The following is an 18,905-nucleotide window of genomic DNA, read 5'->3' on the forward strand; positions in this document are numbered from 1 at the left end:
GAATGCTGGTTGCAAGGGGCAGGGGTGAATGGAAGGTTACTGTTTAATGGGTACTGAGTTTCAGCTTTACTAAAAAGAGTTTATGGAATCAATGCACAACGATATGAAAGAATTTGATACACTGAACTATATACACTTAAAAATGGTTAAGGTGGTAAATTTTATGTCTATTTTATCACAGTAAAAAAGAGAATAGTGCTTCCTTATACTTTATAAAATTAAAAATTGCTTGCCTTAAAATCAGAGTAACCAGGTGAGGCATGAGCCCAAGGGGAGACGCAGCAGCCCAAGGAGAGACGGCAGACAGGGCCACCAGGTGAAGTATAGGGAGAAACTTTTATTTTTCCATGAAAATCTTTCCTCTGCCCAACTGCAGTGTGACGTTTAGCATATTCCAAGAGCTGACCAACTGCATATTAGATCCACATTCACTTCATTGGTTTACATGTGAAAGGCCAAATATCTTTTTGAAGTCAGGTGTTGACAGGTTAAAATGATTAACTCAGATCACGTGCTTGTTGTGGGTGGGACATATGGGACATAGATTATAAATGTTACCTTAAAATAGAACATGTAAGGCTCACAAAATTAAGAGAAATACATTTCCTTTTATTCCTGTGCCTCTCATAATTTTTATTGAGGGGGTAAAAAAAATCTTAGTTTCTTACCCTGTTTTATTCTTTTGCCTCCACCTGATAAGGCAGAAATGACCCATTGTTGTCATGACTAGAGCCCTTTTTTTGTACATGGAGTTAACCACATTCTCTTTATCCTCAGCTCCCTCATCTGTAAAATCAGAGATAATTATAGCACCAACCTCACAGAGTCTTAGAGGATTAAAGGAGTTAATACATGGAAAACGCTTAGGATAGAGGACACACATGGAAAATGTTCTATAACCTTCAGCCCAGCACTTTACCATCATCCACAAGGAGAACATGTTCATCATACTAGCATACATTTGCAGCTGGATTTATCTATAGCAAATTTCATTTCTGATTTGGTACTCAATTATTCTTACTTCGACTGATTCTTCTCGGTCTGTACTATGCACAAAAATCATCTGGGGAATGCTGTTAAATGCAGTCTAATTTAGTAGGTCTGGGGTGGGGCCTGAGCTTCAGCATTTCTAACGAGCTCCCAGGGGATGGCTACGGAGCTGGTCCCCAGACCACACTCTGAATGGCAAGGATGTAGAGGACCCATCTCATGCCCTCCTACTTGTGAATACAGCGTCCAGTCCCCCTAGGGATTGGAAAGGCTGTGAAACGCTTTACCACTTCTCTGCTCTAAGGCAGTTTTAACAGATGGCAGCATGGTTAGATGCATATTTGGTAACAGTCCAAAAGACCTCTTCTCAACATGGAGTGGCATGTGGTGAGCAGAGAGGCAGGGTGGCAGACAGGTTTTCAAGACAGCTTTCCAATTTCCCTCAGTCAGTTCTTTTATTTTTGTTCATCTTTTATTTGAGAGAGAGAGAGAGATTGGGGGGGGGTGAGAGATTGGGGGAGAGTGAGAGAATCTTAGGCAGGCTCCATACTCAGCATGGAGCCCAACGTGGGGCTCAGTCTCATGACCCTGAGATCATGACCTCAGCCAACCTTAAGAGTCGGACGCCTAACCCACTGAGCCACCTAGGTGCTCCTCAGTCAGTTCTGTATAGAGTGGCTTCAGTATTCTATTTAGAGCTAATTCTTAGGCTATTAGGTATCAATTTATTCTACTGTAAACATAAGCACTTATTGTAAAACCAAATACAAGTTAATTTTGTTGGATTATGGATGCTCTCTTCTGTAACTTTTGATAAACAGAGGTTGTGTGTAAGTTTGAGGGAATAAAAAGATGCTTTTCCAATATGAATGCAATAAAAAGAATGACAAAGCAGGCCACATCTGTAATCCATGGTGTTTAAACTCATCCCGGATTTTCTGAAGATATTTTTATCATAATCCTAATAAGTAATATTTATTAAATATGTTTAGCCTTTTAGAAATGTGTTTTTATGCCTATTGCCATTTCAACATTGTGAGCTATTTTCATCTAAACTGTGCTTTTCTAGAAGTTGTCTACAAAAAATAAATAAACAGAAAAGATAAGAATGGTGCCAGAAAACAGGATCACCTACTGCAAATCCTAAAATAAACGGAATACACTTTATAGTCCTGAAATAAACATACTGAAAGTGAAGATAAAATGTCCAACCAGGACAACCTCACACAGGTATAACCAGAGGAAGAATAAAATCTTACTTGCAGAGTTACAAAACTTATTATTTACAAAAATCCTATAACTGCTCCTTTAAATAAATAATTACAGACATGGTATGTCTTAGGAACTTCCTGGCCTAAATGTGAAAACCCAAAAGGTATAAAAATGTTAAACAGAGTTATTAAGACAAGTGCTCATCTTTCGAACATTGTAACTGGGGGAAAAAAGGTCTCTCCTAGAAGGGGTGGTGTTCGGCAGCCTAATTCTATGGTGTCTGTGGAGAAATGTCCCCATCTTTTCGATTTTTAGGCTACATCATCTCTTGTTGTATTTTTATAATTAGGCAACTTGACCAATCTTTTGTAAACCAGAATAGCTCTCTCCTCTACCATGCCAATTAGCACAGATGTTACTTTATTTAACAAGGGTTTTTCCCTCTCTGCTTACACGTGAGCAGACCAACTGATGAAACCAGCCACCAGCACCGGGGCCTCCAGCTGAGTTTCGCATACTATTGCTGGCTGGGCAGACCCGTCTGCGTGCTTTCGCTTGCTGTTCCTGGCATCAAGAAAGTAGGCATCTGAACAATGGCTGACCCAGAGAGAAGGGCCTTCGCCAAGGTTGTTTTTCTTATGGCAAAGCTAATTGACCCGTGTAAGGATGAAACGTGCACCCTCATACCACCGTTCTCTGGGCTGACACCCATAATGTCCCATTAGGGACAAACAAAAAATGGCACCCTACAGCATATCCAAGTTAAGGATCAAGCATGTTCAAGAAATACTTTGTTACAACTGGTAAAATGATACCAAGCGTTGAAACAGCTTAAGCTTGATTAACACAAACACTACCAATGCTGAGATGCTGAAAATGAAAAATGAGAGAAGGAAATAATTCTCTAAGTTACCCGGTTTACTCTTATGCCTATCCCACTTTCAGTAATTTATCCCTTAACTAATTTATAAAAATCTCATTTCTCGCTATACATCAACAAATTGCTACTAGGTTTTTTATGCGGTTGGTGAGTATCACTGGGAAATGAGGTGACTTTTCAGGCCCTAAGAAAGGCCAGAGTAAAGCCTAATACATCTGAATTCTTGCACAGCACACAAAACCCTTAACAGTTTTCAATCATTCAAAAACACTTACTGAGTGCCAGACACAAAACCTGGCACAGAGGATACTGTGATAGAGACAAGAAAAAGTCTTATAACTGAACACTGGTAGTTCTCTGACAGTCAAAACAAAGGAAGCATTTGCAGATAACTTAGGACGCCCTTCTCCTCTACCTCAACATACCGCTTCTGTAGGTTTGGGGAGGGGCTCTGGAATCTGCAGCCTAAATCGGGCCATAGCTATCTCCTGAAAGTGCTTAAAGCTTCCAGAGGGTGGAAGGAAGGCTTTATGGGACACAACGCACTTGGGCTGAGACTGGAAGGAACTCTAGGAGTTTCGTGGTCTCGTAAATCATTTTGGTCGGCAGAGACCGGCAGAGCGAAACAACACAGACGTACGAGGCAGTAGGGTTCACCTGAGGGAATGGACGTAGCTGTGCATTCCTGAAGGGCTGAGGAGGAACTGGAGGGAGGGCTGATGACAAGGTGAACAGAGGGAGGTCATCAAGGGCCCTGTAGACTGGGCCTTAAAAATCACAGGATTTATCGTTGGGAGAAGGAGCCCCTGCAGAATTCTGGTGGGGAATCAGACTCTGAGGAAGACATTCACTGGGAGTAAGCTGGTGTTATCAAGTACTTGAGATGAATGTGACCACTCTGATGAAATGGACTTACTCTAAAATTTCTAATTAACGTAAGATTGCTAAGTTACCGAGCTGAGAACAAAAAATTAATAAAGTGTCATTTTTCTATATCCTCATTCCCCTAACCTGTGACATTCAGAAGCTGCACATCAAACCCGGAGTAAAATCAGTTCTGTGATAATGTTTGTTTTGAAAATGTGAATCTGTTTCAATGAGACCGATGAGTAGGGAACTGAGCATAATGTGAATTTCATGTTTGCTTATGCACAGACACATCCACACAAACACTGGCTGCAGGCAGAAGCTGCATGTAGCCGAACCCAGACAGGCAGGAATACACAAAATGCACACATGTGCACACCTCACAAATCTGCCGGCTACTTTGGTTCAGTGTGTGTGATGGGCTTCACCCATGTCTCAAATTCATCAGATTCCACATAGTCTTTCTTCTGCAATTTCATGGTAACTCAAAAACTGCAAGCTTTCTGAGGTCCGCTTCCCCAACCGAGCTTCAGGATTGTATTTATTATGGCATTTACTTATTTAGTTAATCACTTGACATGTATGAAACCGTGCTACCACTTTAGCTAGGTTCCTACCTTGTTTTATGCATCATTGATAAAGTTCTTGAATGTTGTTCCCCAATCCCATTTCCCCAGGAGTCCGGTAGTTTTGAATCATGATTTTGCACAGCATGGTAATTTGGGGGAACATATAAATTGCCTATAACAGAAATGACTGTGCTGAACATGACTGTTCATTTGAAGATAAATATGACATGACAAAAGAATGGTTATATTTTTCTACGATCGTAAAAGCTTTAGTTGACAGATTATGGTGGCACTCCGTAGGGCTAACTAAACTCTGACTCTGCAGGGAGGAGGGTTGGTGCTCCCTGTTCATTCCTCATGTCCTCCTCCCCAAGAGGGCCCTCCTCTCAAGGGGAAGGTGACTCAGTGCAGAGCCCCAGGAGGTCTCGTGCCAAGCGCCCCACTTCTAACCTGGAGAAGGGTCTGTTCTGAGCAGGGCAGGGGGGTGGAGAGAACTTGGTTCCTTTTTTTTTAAATATATATATTTTTTTAACCTTTATTTATTTTTGAGACAGAGAGAGACAGAGCATGAACGGGGGAGGGTCAGAGAGAGAGGGAGACACAGAATCTGAAACAGGCTCCAGGCTCTGAGCCATCAGCACAGAGCCCGACGCGGGGCTCGAACTCACGAACCGCGAGATCATGACCTGAGCCGAAGTCGGACGCTTAACCGACGGAGCCACCCAGGCGCCCCAAGAACTTGGTTCCTTGAAGACACTAATGAGCTTCTCAATCACTGGTTCTGAACCCCAACATACAAATAACCTGGGAAGTTTTCATCATTTACCATGGCCCAAGCCCCACCTTAGAGATTCTCATTCAGTACTGCTTACCGCTGTTCCTGGTATTTTTTAAAGTTCTGTAAGAGATTCTAATATGCACCTAGGAATGAGGAGTCCTTTGGACTTATTCGAGCTAATAACTTTCCTTTGTATTTGAATCAGTTTGAGTCAGAATTTCTGTTCTATTCAGCTTAAAACATCCTGAATAATGGGACACTGTCTTTGGAATGAAACGCAAGGCCCAACATTTAAACAGTCTTTAAATCTCATTAGATGATCTCAGGAATTTAAATGTCAATTCCAAGCCAAAAAAATTTAGGCCCACTCATTTGTTTGAAGCAAAAAAAAAAAAAAAAAGACTTTGTGACTACTCATCCTTCACACCTAATTCTGAAGATAATCATCAAGGATACTAAAAAAGGAGTTTAGTCATAATTGAGATTGAGGGTTGGTGACCGTGACTACAGACATTGAGAAAAAAAAAAAAAAAAAAAACAACAAACCCAACACTCATTTATCCTGGGCAGTAAATAGGTATTAATAGTTTTATCACAGTCCAACTGGATGATATGAAAGTTTGTTGTCTAGAGATGAATTTAGGATTGCTACAAATGTTAGCATTTTCACACAGTGGTCCCTTGCTGGTTCCATTCTTGTTTTCTTCAATTTCATTTTCAAAAGTATTGTTCTTGATATTTTATGAAGTGTGTATCTTTGTGTCATAATGACTAAGAGATGCTATGTAGAGAATACAAATACGCTTCAAATCTAAAAGCCTGACTAGAATCTAGACTGAGAAGCAGCATTTCTCCCCGCTTATTCTAAATTACTTGGAGCATTATTTTGCACATGAGACCTCCTTCAATTTTGGGACTGTGTGGTGGTGGGTGTATATGCGTCTGTGGGGCAGGTTAATGCCATGATTTCCAATTTGTTACACTTTCTTGTTAATGGAACTCTTGATATATCTGAGGGGGCACATGGCAGATTTCAGGTAAATGTCGCAAACTTTCATGATTCTGTTTACAATTCTGTCCTAACTTTGGGATGGTGTCCAAGAATAAAAAGGTGTTGATGATCAAGAGGTCAGAGTGATCACCTGAAAGTGACTGATCCTACAGGCGGGTCTTGAAAGGCCCTTTCAAGGTATGGTGGGAATGGGTTTATTTAACGAGATGAGACGATCTTTAGGCGTTCGCCAAAGAGGCAAAAATAAGAAAGATAGGAAACTTTAGAGGAGAATGCTAAGAACATCAAAGGTGAAACAGTAATTGGAAAATACTACCAAGAAAGCCAGGAATCAGAGTGCAGTGAGGGGTGTATGAAGAAACGGTGGGGGAAGTGGCCCCTTTTGTCACTGTTTTTCCAGTTGAAACACTTTTATTTTCTTCTCTCTTGTTTTCAAAGGTAGCCCGTAACTTTTTAGGGTAAAGCTAATTTGTGCATGGCTTATTAAAATCATCGTACTTTCAGTTACTGCTGTTAAAGTTTCCATGTACTGACTTAAGTAACTTTGGAGAATATGTTCTGACAGGAAATAAGGCTATAGACAGAACTGTGCTAAGTTGGTGACAATTCTGAGGGAAGGGAGGGAGGGCTTTGCCATCATCTTAAATAAAAAGGATGTTTGGGAATTTGATTATCTTTTCAAGACATTTTCCATACTTTGGCCACAATATCATGTCAGTGCTGAGAAGGCTGTTGGTTATTGTTTTTTTCACCTATTTGAAAAAGTTGGTTGTGACCAAACGTACTTCACAAGCAGCGAAACACCCCAGACCAAGGTTAAGATTATGTGAGTCAAGTTTACCAGTCGAACCAAATATAATTTACAACAAAGTTAATCACATCATTTGTAATGACAGACATGCTTATTAAGAGGCTTAATAAAGCATGGATGGGGAACTCTCTGTGTAAATGATTATACTTAGTATTTTTACAGTCAAGAGAATTAAAAAACTTTTTTTTTTTAATATTTATTTTTGAGAGAGAGAAAGAGAGACAGAGTGTGAGTGAGGGAGGGGCAGACAGAGAAGGAGACACAGAATCTGAAGCAGCCTCCGGGCTCTGAGCTGTTAGCACAGAGCCCGATGCGGGGCTCAAACTCCTATAACTGCAAGATCATGACCTAAGCTGAAGTCGGACGCTTAATCGACTGAGCCACCGAGGTGCCCCAAGAGAATTTTATTTTTGTTTTTCTTTTCTCATCTTATTAGTTCTTCATATTGATGCCAACATGTTTTTCTGGTACCATCCATGCTTTTCAATTTTATCTTTATTGCCATGAAACAGAAAGGTCCTGAATTTTTCCAACACTTACAGTTTCCTCTTGGGGCCTTTACTAACCTAACACATGCTTTTACTTTAATTAGGAAAACTCACTTCCTTTGGGTGCAGGCCTTGGGGAATGGACATCACTTTTGTAGAGAGAAACACACTGCCTTTCCAGGCAAACACAGCCCCCAGACTTGGGCACGCTTCTTGGTGAACAGAGCACAGGCTGGGTTTTTGCGCCCACTTGCCCCTGCAGTGGGGCTCTTGCGAGCAATGCACAAACTGCACTACTGAATGCTCTGTAACCCACCCTTTTCTCCAGGCTTCAGGCGTGAGGTTCCTGGAGCTTACCACCTGGAATACTTCCACATGTATGAATTCCTGACACCCGGGCATCTGGGTGCAGAAAACTGGGAGGGGAAAAAAATCAGGGTTCAGGGAAAGAGAGAAAGCTGAAGTAAAGGTGCCGAAGCTGCTGACCGACCCAGCAGCGCTAGCATGAGGGAAAATCTAAAAGGTGTTCTTGAGCCTTAAGGTTTCAAGGCAAGGGGAAAGCTGCCCGCCTGACCCAGCTCTCCCGCTTTGTTCAGTAGGCCTAGAATTCCTATGACAGGAGCAAAGTCATTCTTTCTGGAATTAAAGCTCATTCAGTTAAACATACAGCTTTCTGGAAAAGTTAACACAGGGGTTAAAAAGAATAAATGATGAGATGCTAGGGGCAGGAGATTTAAAAGCAGGAAGATGCCACGTAGGTGAGAGGGTTTCAGCCACTGAGGGGGAAAGAGGAGTCCAACCTCACCGTCCCCACAGTTTGGCCTCTGGCCTCAGGTGACCATCTGCACGGATAATTCAAAGCCCTCATCTTTCCTGCCATGCACATGTGTGCTTTAGGACAAAAATTACTGTCCCCAAGGCAATGTGGCATTGAAAGATCAAATAAATGACAAGTGTCAAGAAAGGTCACTGGAAGGAAGCAAATGTTATTAATGACACATTTAATTTAGCACGATTCAAACTGACAGGTTTCTGGCCAGGGATTCTCACTATTTCTAACCGCTTCACTTGAGCTCTTCCCCACGTATTGTCTATGCCTCCTGGGCAGTGTTCAGCACCAGTACAGCCCGGCGCCTCTGCATTTTATGGAGATGATGGAGATGAAGTCAAATGATGGAGAAGAAGGCCCAGCATGAGGGGAACAAGTGTTTCATTCGTTCCCAAAGGGCACCATCTCACTGTCCTAAAAAGGGCATTACAGTCAAGGTTCAGCACTCTGCTTCCTGTGGTTCGGCTTTCATAGGCTCCTCCGACATTTTGGTTAAAAATAAATGTACTGAAGCATAAAGATACTAAAAGCTGGTTATAAAACCTGTTTACTAAGCTAAATTAAAATGCTCACCCTATAAGCTGTTGACCACAGAGAGCTCTTTTATGATGCTCCCTTTGATGCTCACATTTCTTGGAAATGGAATTAGGTGTTTGGGGTAAGGCAAAAAGATGGACGCAGGAGGAAGGAATGCTCCCGCAAAGATATATGGTCCGCTTTCCCTGACCTTGAGCTGGTGCACTGCAGAAAGATTGTGAACAAGGTTCATATAACACCTAATGAGTAACTAAATGGCGTGCTTCAAATATCTGAGCTCATTTTGGCCTTAGATTACAATTCCTCAGAAGCTAGAAAAACTGCTGATGCCTAAATTCATTTTGCATGTATTCATTTCAATAGACTATTATTAAATGGGAATGTATTTTAAATGGGACTGTATTTTAATCCAGTTATCATTAGTATTATTGATTAAACAATGAGAGATTACAAATGTATATTTATTAATTGAAACAATTCTATAATTAGACATACTCTAGATGCCAGCTTTCAATTCTACCCAGAAAGCCAACAAAGAAATCTGTTACAATCAATACTTCCCACATAATACATGTTCTTAGGAAGTATACATCACTGGCTGAAGAGAAAATCTGATAACTAGGAAAATTCTGGCCTCCTGGGAATGCTACTGCTCAGTTTCTCTCTTCTAACTACCAATCTAACTCAAGCTGCCTAAAAACCCACCAATGAAACATCACTGACACAACGGAACTGGCTCTCCTCAAGGGCAAATGCTTCAGGGAAGGATCAGAGAAAATACTTTAGGGATTATTTGTCCATGTAACTGTTTTATCCTTCTACCACCTTTCCACATCGTCATGGACTTCTCTAAAGCTTCCCCGTACCAGAGACTGGTTTAGGAGTAGGCATGGGATTTCAGTCTGGCCAACCATTGAGTTGGGAGGAAAGCCTGCTGGGGAGCTTCCAAGTAGACTTTTCTAGAAGATGTTGTGTGTGCTAGGGGCAGGGGGCATGGCAGGATATATACTAGGCTTATGACAGCCCTCTTGAGAACATGATGGGCGTGACGTGAGGACAAAGCCTCACTGAGGACGGTAAAATGAAAGTTGGTGATGTCAATGAACAGCTGAAGTATCCAATTCTAGACCTGCCTATCTCGGGACTCTTGTTATTTGAAATAATAAGCAACAAATTTCCTCATTTGAGATAATGATTTCTTTCATTTTTACAAGCAAATTGATATAATCCCAACCATTTTACATTCTGCCAGAGGCTGTGGGGGAGAAGAAAACACCCACAGCAGGCATTGTTGACTGCCTACTCAATCTCCACAACCACTATCTGGTCCTAGGAAGTTGTTGGATTTTCATAAGAGAAAACAATGGTTGCATTTAATAGAAGAAGAAATATGTTTGTGGTTCAAGTCTGATCTCTCACGTGAAGCCTGTCTGGATCAAAACAACAACAACAACAACAACAACAACAACAACAACAACAACAACAAAAAACCCCATGACGGCCTATCTTCTGAATCCATATTATTTATGATCTTTACTGCTTATTTGATATTAAACCATATAACGTCTCTCATATTGATAAGTTAAATTCTTATTTAGTTTAATTATTACTTAACTTTTAATGTGTTCCCCTCTGCCCCAATTTTACCCTAAGCACCCTCGCTGAGACTACTACTCTCTGACATTTTTTATACAGATACGTCTTAGCTTTCCATTCCTAGAACATAACCTGAGGTAGATTAGGTAATGTTCAGGTTGTGTATACTTCCAGAAGTAAACATGAGTCTACTTTCAAATTAGTTTTCGTTCATCTGACACTTCGTGTTATTCTTTTATCATAAAGAATAGATCAATGAATATTACAAAAATAATTATATTAGTATGACCATGGCATATGTTCACACTACCAAAGGGCAATGAGGAGTCCATGCAGGGGTGCACGGGATGAGCACCCTCAGCAGTGCCGGGAGCTCGCAGGTGGTGCATACTTTGTTACACAATCCTGTTTTACGCAGGGATTTCTAGCTCAGACAATTTTGATTTCCTGTAGTTTAGAGAGGATTCTGAACCATGGATGATAACTTTAGATCTTTGGAGACTGGTATGTATGTAATTATCAAAAAGCATAGCAGAATGTCTTGCAGTTCATCAGGAACTTTAAAAAAAATGTTTTACTTGGCTGATGTGCTTAAGCATTAGAAGTTACAAATCCATTTTAGAGTTTTTCTTATGTTCAGTATTTTCCCTATTCTTGAATGTTAGCAAAGATATTCTTGGAAAATGATTTGGCAACAATTGTGGAACATGACTAACAGTGCTAAAACAAGTAAAAAAAAATTACTTAACAGTCAGATGAATGACCCAACTAAAATAGATTTCTAGAAAACTAAGTATTGGATGTCATTTACATTATCACGGAAAATTAAAAGTATCAAAATTTTCAGTTCTGTTTTCAAGACTAAAAAATGAGAGCTTGCTGGAAACCATGGTTTGAATTAGGTGGGCCCTAAAGGCTCTTTTGGGAAACAAAGCAGAGGGAAGATGGTTCATGAACAAATACTAATTCTCGAAACAACACTACTACTGATAATGAAGCAAAGGTAAATATTTAAAACTTCCTACTAGTTTGCTCACATTTCGGAGAGGAAGTATAATGACATCTGTCAAAAATATACGACATAAAGCTTAATTTGTTACCTCTTTAAAGATTTAGCTGAGTTCTGTATTCTATGATATGGCCAAATCAGGGGCATTAACAGTAATAAGTGTGATACATCTTCATCTAAAGAAGAGAGCCAGCCTGTGGATTACAGAAAGGCTTTATATGATATATAAAAAGACAATACTGAGAAGACATAAGTTCTATGACCTAATATATGATGCTTATCCAAAATAAATCACACATACTGATTTTGAAGATCATCTCTCAATTACGTTAGAACCATTATAAGCAGCTTTCGCCACACTTAGGTTGATAGCTCCTACTAGATTATTTTGTTTTAATGTCTGTTTTCAACTGCCATTTTAACCTTTTGTTAAGTGACATCAACAATTTCTTGATCCTGGGCCACTTTAAAACATCAACGGACTCTTGAAATCTGCAAGGTACATATAGTTTAAGGCACTGGGGAGCCAAAGCAAGACATATCTTTGTTTCCATTTCTGGCTACTTGCTTATGTGAGAAACTGATGCTGACGATGTTAACGAAAAGCAATCTTCAACTTTTCTGAAGACACGGAATGTCCCTATATTATCCCAAGCCGGGCTGAAAATGAAAGCAATATAGGCTCAAGGGATGACAGGTGTCCAGTCATAAGCTCTGGTGCCACCAGTGGCAAAGGCGGTACGTGGCTCCCGTGGGAGGACGAGTCCTAGCTATGGGCCTGAGCATTTTCCACCTGTGTACAGTTAGGCTATGATAAGCAACAGTCTCAGCATAAATCAGCAAAAGTTATTTCTCACTCATACTTCATGTCTCCCAAGGCTTGGCAGGGCAAAGGAGAGGGCTGAGGAAGATCCAGTAGTGGCAATACGCACAGGTCATTTTCATTTACAACTCCCAGGATAGAACCAGTCACATGGCTCTGACAAGGAGGTGCGATCCTATCAAGCACCTTAGAAGGGGGGGGGGGCAGATAGTGTGACCTGGCAAAGAACACGGACTACATTATTTCATAAAATAATAAGATAATCTATTACTTGAAAAATCAGGGGCTTTCTCTTGAAAATTCCTGCCTACTTACTTCCCACAAGTTAGAAAATATATTGAATTTTGAATAATAATTTTACATTCTGCTTTTGGTTCATAACAGGTCTATGTAAAGAGTGAGACTTACTCCAGTTCTATTTTTGTCTGACGTCTCAGTTTTAAGTTACAGTTATCACCATAAAGAAAAGTAATTAATTGGTGTTGTCGACTAATCCATATGCCACCAAACTGTGACAGAGTGCAAATGGAACGTGTCTCCATATGCCTTTTTCATTTGTTATTCCTTATTCCGCTTCTTCATAGACATGTTCTCTGTACAGGCGGATATCTCTTCTAATTTATGATGCCAATACATTCTGTTTTTGTTGTGATTCTTAGTTATTATTTTTAATCTAAGTTATATATGTAACACCTTGAAAAGTCAAATGGTTCGAGAAGGCCTGTTATGAAAAACAGTTCACACAGCCCCACCCTCCACTTCCTGCTCCAGAAGGAACCACTTTCAATTCTTTTACCCATTTTTTTTTATCTCGGTATCTCTAGTTTATATTGCCGTCTCTTGATTTTTCTGGACAGTATTTTCCACTAAGGAAGAAAATGATTTGTTTAGGTCTACTAACCAATTTTATCATGATTTTGATGAGCTCTGTAGTCAATAGGCTTTCATTTTCACGTCTACGTAAATTTTAGTCATGGCTCAGTTACAAGGTTTATCGTAACCTTTCTTCCTTTTTCTGACACTCTGTTTTCCTTTGGAGTTACAATTTGTCCCATGTGTGTGTTTTTAATATTCATGAATGTTTGAGAGAGAGAGGGAGCGAGAGCGGGAGTGGGACAGGGGCAGAGAGAAAGGGGGACGGATGATCCGAAGCAGGCTCTGAACTGACCAGCCGTGAGCCTGATACGGGGTTCGAACTCATGAACCATGAAATCATGACCTGAGCCCAAGTCAGTCAACTGACTGAGCCACCAGGCACCACTGTCCTGTGTTTTAATGGCTTTGTTTTTGTAAAGTTACTAAGTCAAACCCCAATTCACCCCTAGTTTAAATCTTTTAATTTGTTCAAATACATTAGCTGTTTCCCAAATATATCATCTTTTTGGAGAAAACTTTCTGAACCTTCTGACTTGCCCCAACCTGGGTTAGCTGCTGTTCTCTCAACCTGCTAACTAGCCGTGCTATATGTAATCTTGGGATCTCCTAATATTATCATTCTGAGGAATCTTTTTGTCTTGCTCTGGAGACTCTGTTTCCTTGTTCTCAGTGTATGTCCTCATTTCTGTAAGCACATCCCCCAGTGGATTCTGCGAATGGGTGCATGAGGATACAGTTTTTGAATCTTGAATATGTGGAAGTAGCTTAATTCTAATCTCACGTTTAATTAGTTTGGCTAGGTATTGGATCTAGGCTGGAAGTAATTTTCTCTCAGAACTTTAAAGGTATTCCTCCATGGCCTTGCTGGTGTTGCTGTGAGCAATTTGTAGTTATTCTAATTCCTGATCCTTTGTTGGAAATCTTTCTTTTCCCTCAACTCTCCAAGTTTGGAGGATATCTCTTTGTTCTCAGAGTTCTTTGCTCTCAGAGTTCTGAACTTCTTCAGTGATATGTCTGGCTGTGGGTTTCTTTTTACTTGTGTGGGACTTTCTATGGATTTTTTTTTATTAACTTGTTTTATTTTTTATTTATTAAAATTTACATCCAAATTAGCATATAGTGCAACAATGATTTCAGGAGTAGATTCCTTCGTGCCCCTTACCCCTTTAGCCCATCCCCCTCCCACAACCCTTCCGGTAATCCTCAGTTTTGTTCTCCATTTATGAGTCTCTTCTGTTTTGTACTCCTCCCTGTTTTTATATTATTTTTGTTTCCCTTCCCTTATGTTCATCTGTTTTGTCTCTTAAAGTCCTCATATGAGTCTATGGATTTTTTTGATCTGAAAACTCTGGTCTTTCATTAGTGGAACATTCAATTAACTGTATTTTTTTATGATCTCCTTCATTTTCTCTGTTGTCTGGAACTTCTATTTTTCAGATTTTGAACTTCTGAGGTTGGTTCTCTAACATTTCTTCTTTTATCTCTTTCCATTTCTGTCTTGTACTCCATTTTCTTGGGAGATTTCCTCAATTTTATCAGTTCCAACTCTTCTACTGAGCCTTACATTTCAGATATCATATTTTGATTTCTAATAGCTTTTGTTGTTATCCTCTGAATATTTTCTTTCCTTCTTTTTTTTTCCTGAAGCATTCTTCTCCTGAATAAACACTTTTCTCCCAGTTGCTTTCTTCTATTTGTTTTTGCCTGTCTTTAACTGTCACATGCTCTCAAGTATCTAGTGATCGCTGGCTGTCATGCTCATGTACAGTGTGAACCAAAAGCTAAAAGAAAGCTCTGTGTTTGGGCAGGGCTGTGGAGGTTGGGTTCACTGTAAAGTGAACTGGTTGTTTACCTGGAGAACCTAAAGTCAGTAATTTGTGTGTTTTTAAAAATTTATAATTTGGGGGCACCTGGGTGGCTCAGTCAGTTAAGGATCTGACTCCTGTTGTGGCTCAGGTCATGAGCTCGGAGTCCAAGGCCGAGCCCTGGGAGGTTGAGCCCTATGATAGGCTCCGTGCTGAGTGTGGAGACTTTTTAAGATTCTCTCTCTCTCTCTCTCTCTCTCTGCCTGCTCACCGGAGGAGGAGGAGGAAAAGAAAAAGGAGGAGGAGGAGGAGGAGGAGGAGGAGGAGGAGGAGGAGGAAGAGAAGGAGGAGGAGGAGGAGGAGGAGGAGGAGGAGGAGAACAAGAAGAAGAAGACGGCGGCGGCAACGGCGGCTTTTTTTTCCTTTTAATTCTAGTATAGTTAACATACAGTGTTACATTGGTTTCAGGTATACAATACAGTGATTCAACAATTCCATACATCACCCGGTGCTCGTCACAAGTGTACTCTTTAACCCCTATCACCTATTTCATCCATCCCTCTGTTTCTGGAAGAGCAAGTCCCAACTTGACTCCATTTCTAGTTCCTAAGCTTCCAGAGGACTTTACAATGTAAGTCGAGTTGCTTCTTGGCTTTTACCTACTGCTGACTTAGTGGTCAGCTTTCTTAGGCTGCTAAGTTAGTTACCACTTAACATCTGCTTCACAAGTACCAAGTGTTTGTTGCTGTTACCTTTTCTCTTGATTTCTTCTTCCTTGAGGGTTTACTTTTACCGGCCCTAACTGTCCTTGGAGTGAGGCCAGGAGAGAGCAGAGCCAACTGCTTGCATTACAGCTGCCATCTTTCAGTGAGAGTTGCACTCTGTTCTTCTACCAGTTGGAGAATTGCAGTTCTTACGCGGTGAAGGGACCCCAAGAGACTGAGCAGTGAACTCCTCTCTGTGGGGAGCAAGGTGTGTTGTTTGATCTGCAGATGAGGTGGCTGAAGTACCAGGGATTTGAGTGTCTTGCCTAAAGTCATACACAGCCGTCCAGACAGACATCATACTGTTATCTAGTCTATGTATCATAATTATCCCTCAAGGGTTTTAAAGTTTTGTTGTTTTATTTTTCTTCTAATTTAAAGCTCTTTCATTAACAGCTAGATCCTTGTCTGTAAGATCTTACACATGCCTCCTGCTCCAGTAGGCAGATGGATTCTTCATAGTAGAATATTAAGTGTCGAACTACTTCTAAGATGTGGCTAAATGTTTTATTTTTTTGTGAAGTTGGCTGAAAAAATTTTTCAGACACAACGAGGGGAGCCTGGGTGGCTCAGTCGATTAAGCGTCCGACTTCGGCTCAGGAGATGATATCACGGTTTGTGGGTTCGAGCCCCGTGTCGGGTTCTGTGCTGACGGCTTGGAGCCTGGAACCTGCTTCGGATTCTGTGTCTCCCTCTCTCTCTCTGCCCCTCCCCCGCTTGTGCTCTGTCTCTGTCTCTGTCTCTCAAAATTGAATGTAAAAAAAAAAAAATTAAAAAAAATCTTTTCAGACACAACCAGATTTTTAAAGTGGTTGATATGCTTTAGATATGTCCTGAACAACGTATACAAAGGACCTTCGAGAGCAGCTATCAATATCCCATCATTTAAATGTAATTTGTATAACTTTTCAAAATAAGAGGTAAAATAATTAATTTTACTTCTCAAGAAATAAAACTGAAAAAAATCCATCTTGGTTTGTTTTATAAGTGTCTTCATCTATTTTTTGGTATAATGCTATTTGATACGTTCTAGAAAAAAAAAAACCTAGGCTTTGACAAAAAAGCATTTGCAGAGGAAGAAAGGGCAGATTTGGGATTCCACTTATTTTAAACTGATGCTACTTTTTTTCTCCTAGTGGAATGCAGGCCATGGCCTTAAAATATTACTAAGTGATAATCATAAAATTAAAATAATTTGATGAAAGTATTAATTTTAGTTTGTAGTCATGTGAAGAGCTTTTTAGAACTCAGCCCTAAACAAGTTTTAATAAATGCAGCACTCTACAGGAAAATGAAGGATAAAAGAAAAACTGTCTTTAAATACTTACAGATTCTTTTCTGCCCATAGTTTTGCTGTGTGAACGGGAACGGGAGATGTTGCTAAAAAAGGAGTCCTTTTTAGTAGCAGATGAAGGTGGGGAGCCAGTGAATTCCCTTCCTCCAGGCAAACTTTCAGTGCTCGGGGATGAGCTGATGGTTTTAGAACTCTGTCCTGTAAGAAAAATTAAGAGGCGATAATGAATCACTAGACTTTTTCATTAAAGCTACTTTATTCACTGCCTTTAACAAAGGATCAATTATTGTACATCTTTGTTCGCACTGTCAACATAAGGACACCGAGGAGTTGTTAAAATGCACTCATTTTATGTAGCAAAAAAGCTGCCAATTTGTAAAAAAACAATGAAGTGCCTCCATACTTTTCCACATGTAATTTATGCTATAATTGTCTAAGTGTTGCACACACCAAAAAAAAAAAAAAAAAACCCAGCAAAAAGATCTCATTTTGAGAAATGACAGGTTGGATAATTAGATTTTCCCTCATTAAAGGAATCACCCTTAGTGACAGACACCAGAAACGATTATATTACGTATTATATTAATATTAAAAAATATAAATCCTTCAGCAGTTTTTCAAAAGAGCCTCTTTCCTCTTCACTAATTGCAGAACACATACGTGGCCAGCCCCCGCCTACGGTAGAAGCATCTGAAAAATGGGATAAGGTGCTGGCTCACAGGGCCTCTTTCTAGACCTTTCCTTACACTACAGTGGGGACACCTGTGATCCCCAGCAGCTATCACTCTGCTTGGCAAATGACTTTCTCAGAGATAACCCTAAGGTCAACTCCTCTTAGAATGTATCTCTGAATTATCGAATTCCAAGTTAGTGATAGTATGGATAAAGTACTAACTGGCCTATATCTCACAGAAAATCCCTGCACGATTTCCCCTTAATTACAGAAACTGGCTTACTAACATTTTCATCCCCTTTGGGAACGTAAACATTTAGACCTTAAGAAAATGGAGTCACTAGAACATGTTCCCAAAGGATGGAGCACTTCATCTGGAGATCTGAAGGAAAAGCCTAGGCACCAGAAGTAGTCTTGCCTTGAGATAGAAGAAAGGACTATTACACTTCTCTGTCCTCCTCATGCCCTGCACACACAGAACATGACAACACTGGGCTGGCACACCGGGCAAATGGATGAGCCATTCCATCACCCAGGCCTCACCTGGACAGCTCCCGAGGCAAGTTGCCAGGATTCTCAACGGGCTTCTAGCCCGTAAGCTGCACAGCGGTTCTGAAGCCCTCTATAAACCTTTTCAAGTTTTTAACTGATAGGAACAACGTTAACAATTTCTTCTGCTGCATTGAAACTTAAAGCCTATTCTTAGAGGCACATTCTTAAGTATACTGCTGTGGTACCCCGCCCAAGCCCCCTGTGGGACCAAGGCACTATTCCCCTGCCACAGGGAGTGCTGACTGATGAGGGTTCTTACGAGTTCTTCTCTGGAAGTGGCCCTGAGTTCTTCTCTGGAAGTGGCCCTTGGCTGAAGACAGCTGCTCTAAGGTCATGTACCCTCCCCTGGGATTAGCTCCAATCTAGGGACTGGGTGGGGTGATAGAGGATAAAGGCTGGCCCTCTTGCCTCAAGGCAGACTATTCTGAAGGGCCAGCCCGGTCCCAGAGGGTCCCAGAGGTTCCAGCCACGACTGCAAAGCCATTTCCACTCCTCCTCAGCTCACTGCTGCTCCTTTTGCTCCCCAGATACTGATCTTGA

General features: G+C 40.7%; 1 protein-coding gene across 17 annotated transcripts in view; it reads right to left on the reverse strand.

The window, feature by feature from the left end:
• TBC1D5 (TBC1 domain family member 5) overlaps nucleotides 1–18,905 on the reverse strand; it is a 539,941-nt gene that overhangs the window by 40,645 nt on the left and 480,391 nt on the right. For 16 of the 17 annotated variants that reach the window (XM_045503738.1, XM_045503736.1, XM_045503731.1 and 13 more), the window contains one exon: nucleotides 17,175–17,338. In XM_045503738.1, coding sequence (XP_045359694.1) covers nucleotides 17,175–17,338 — 164 coding nt within the window. Of the gene's footprint in view, nucleotides 1–4,564; nucleotides 4,691–17,174; nucleotides 17,339–18,905 lie in introns of those variants that run through there. The other variant, XM_045503740.1, reaches the window with a different exon arrangement.

This window comes from Leopardus geoffroyi, chromosome C2, assembly GCF_018350155.1.
Source record: "Leopardus geoffroyi isolate Oge1 chromosome C2, O.geoffroyi_Oge1_pat1.0, whole genome shotgun sequence".
In the NCBI taxonomy this organism is placed as follows: domain Eukaryota; kingdom Metazoa; phylum Chordata; class Mammalia; order Carnivora; family Felidae; genus Leopardus; species Leopardus geoffroyi.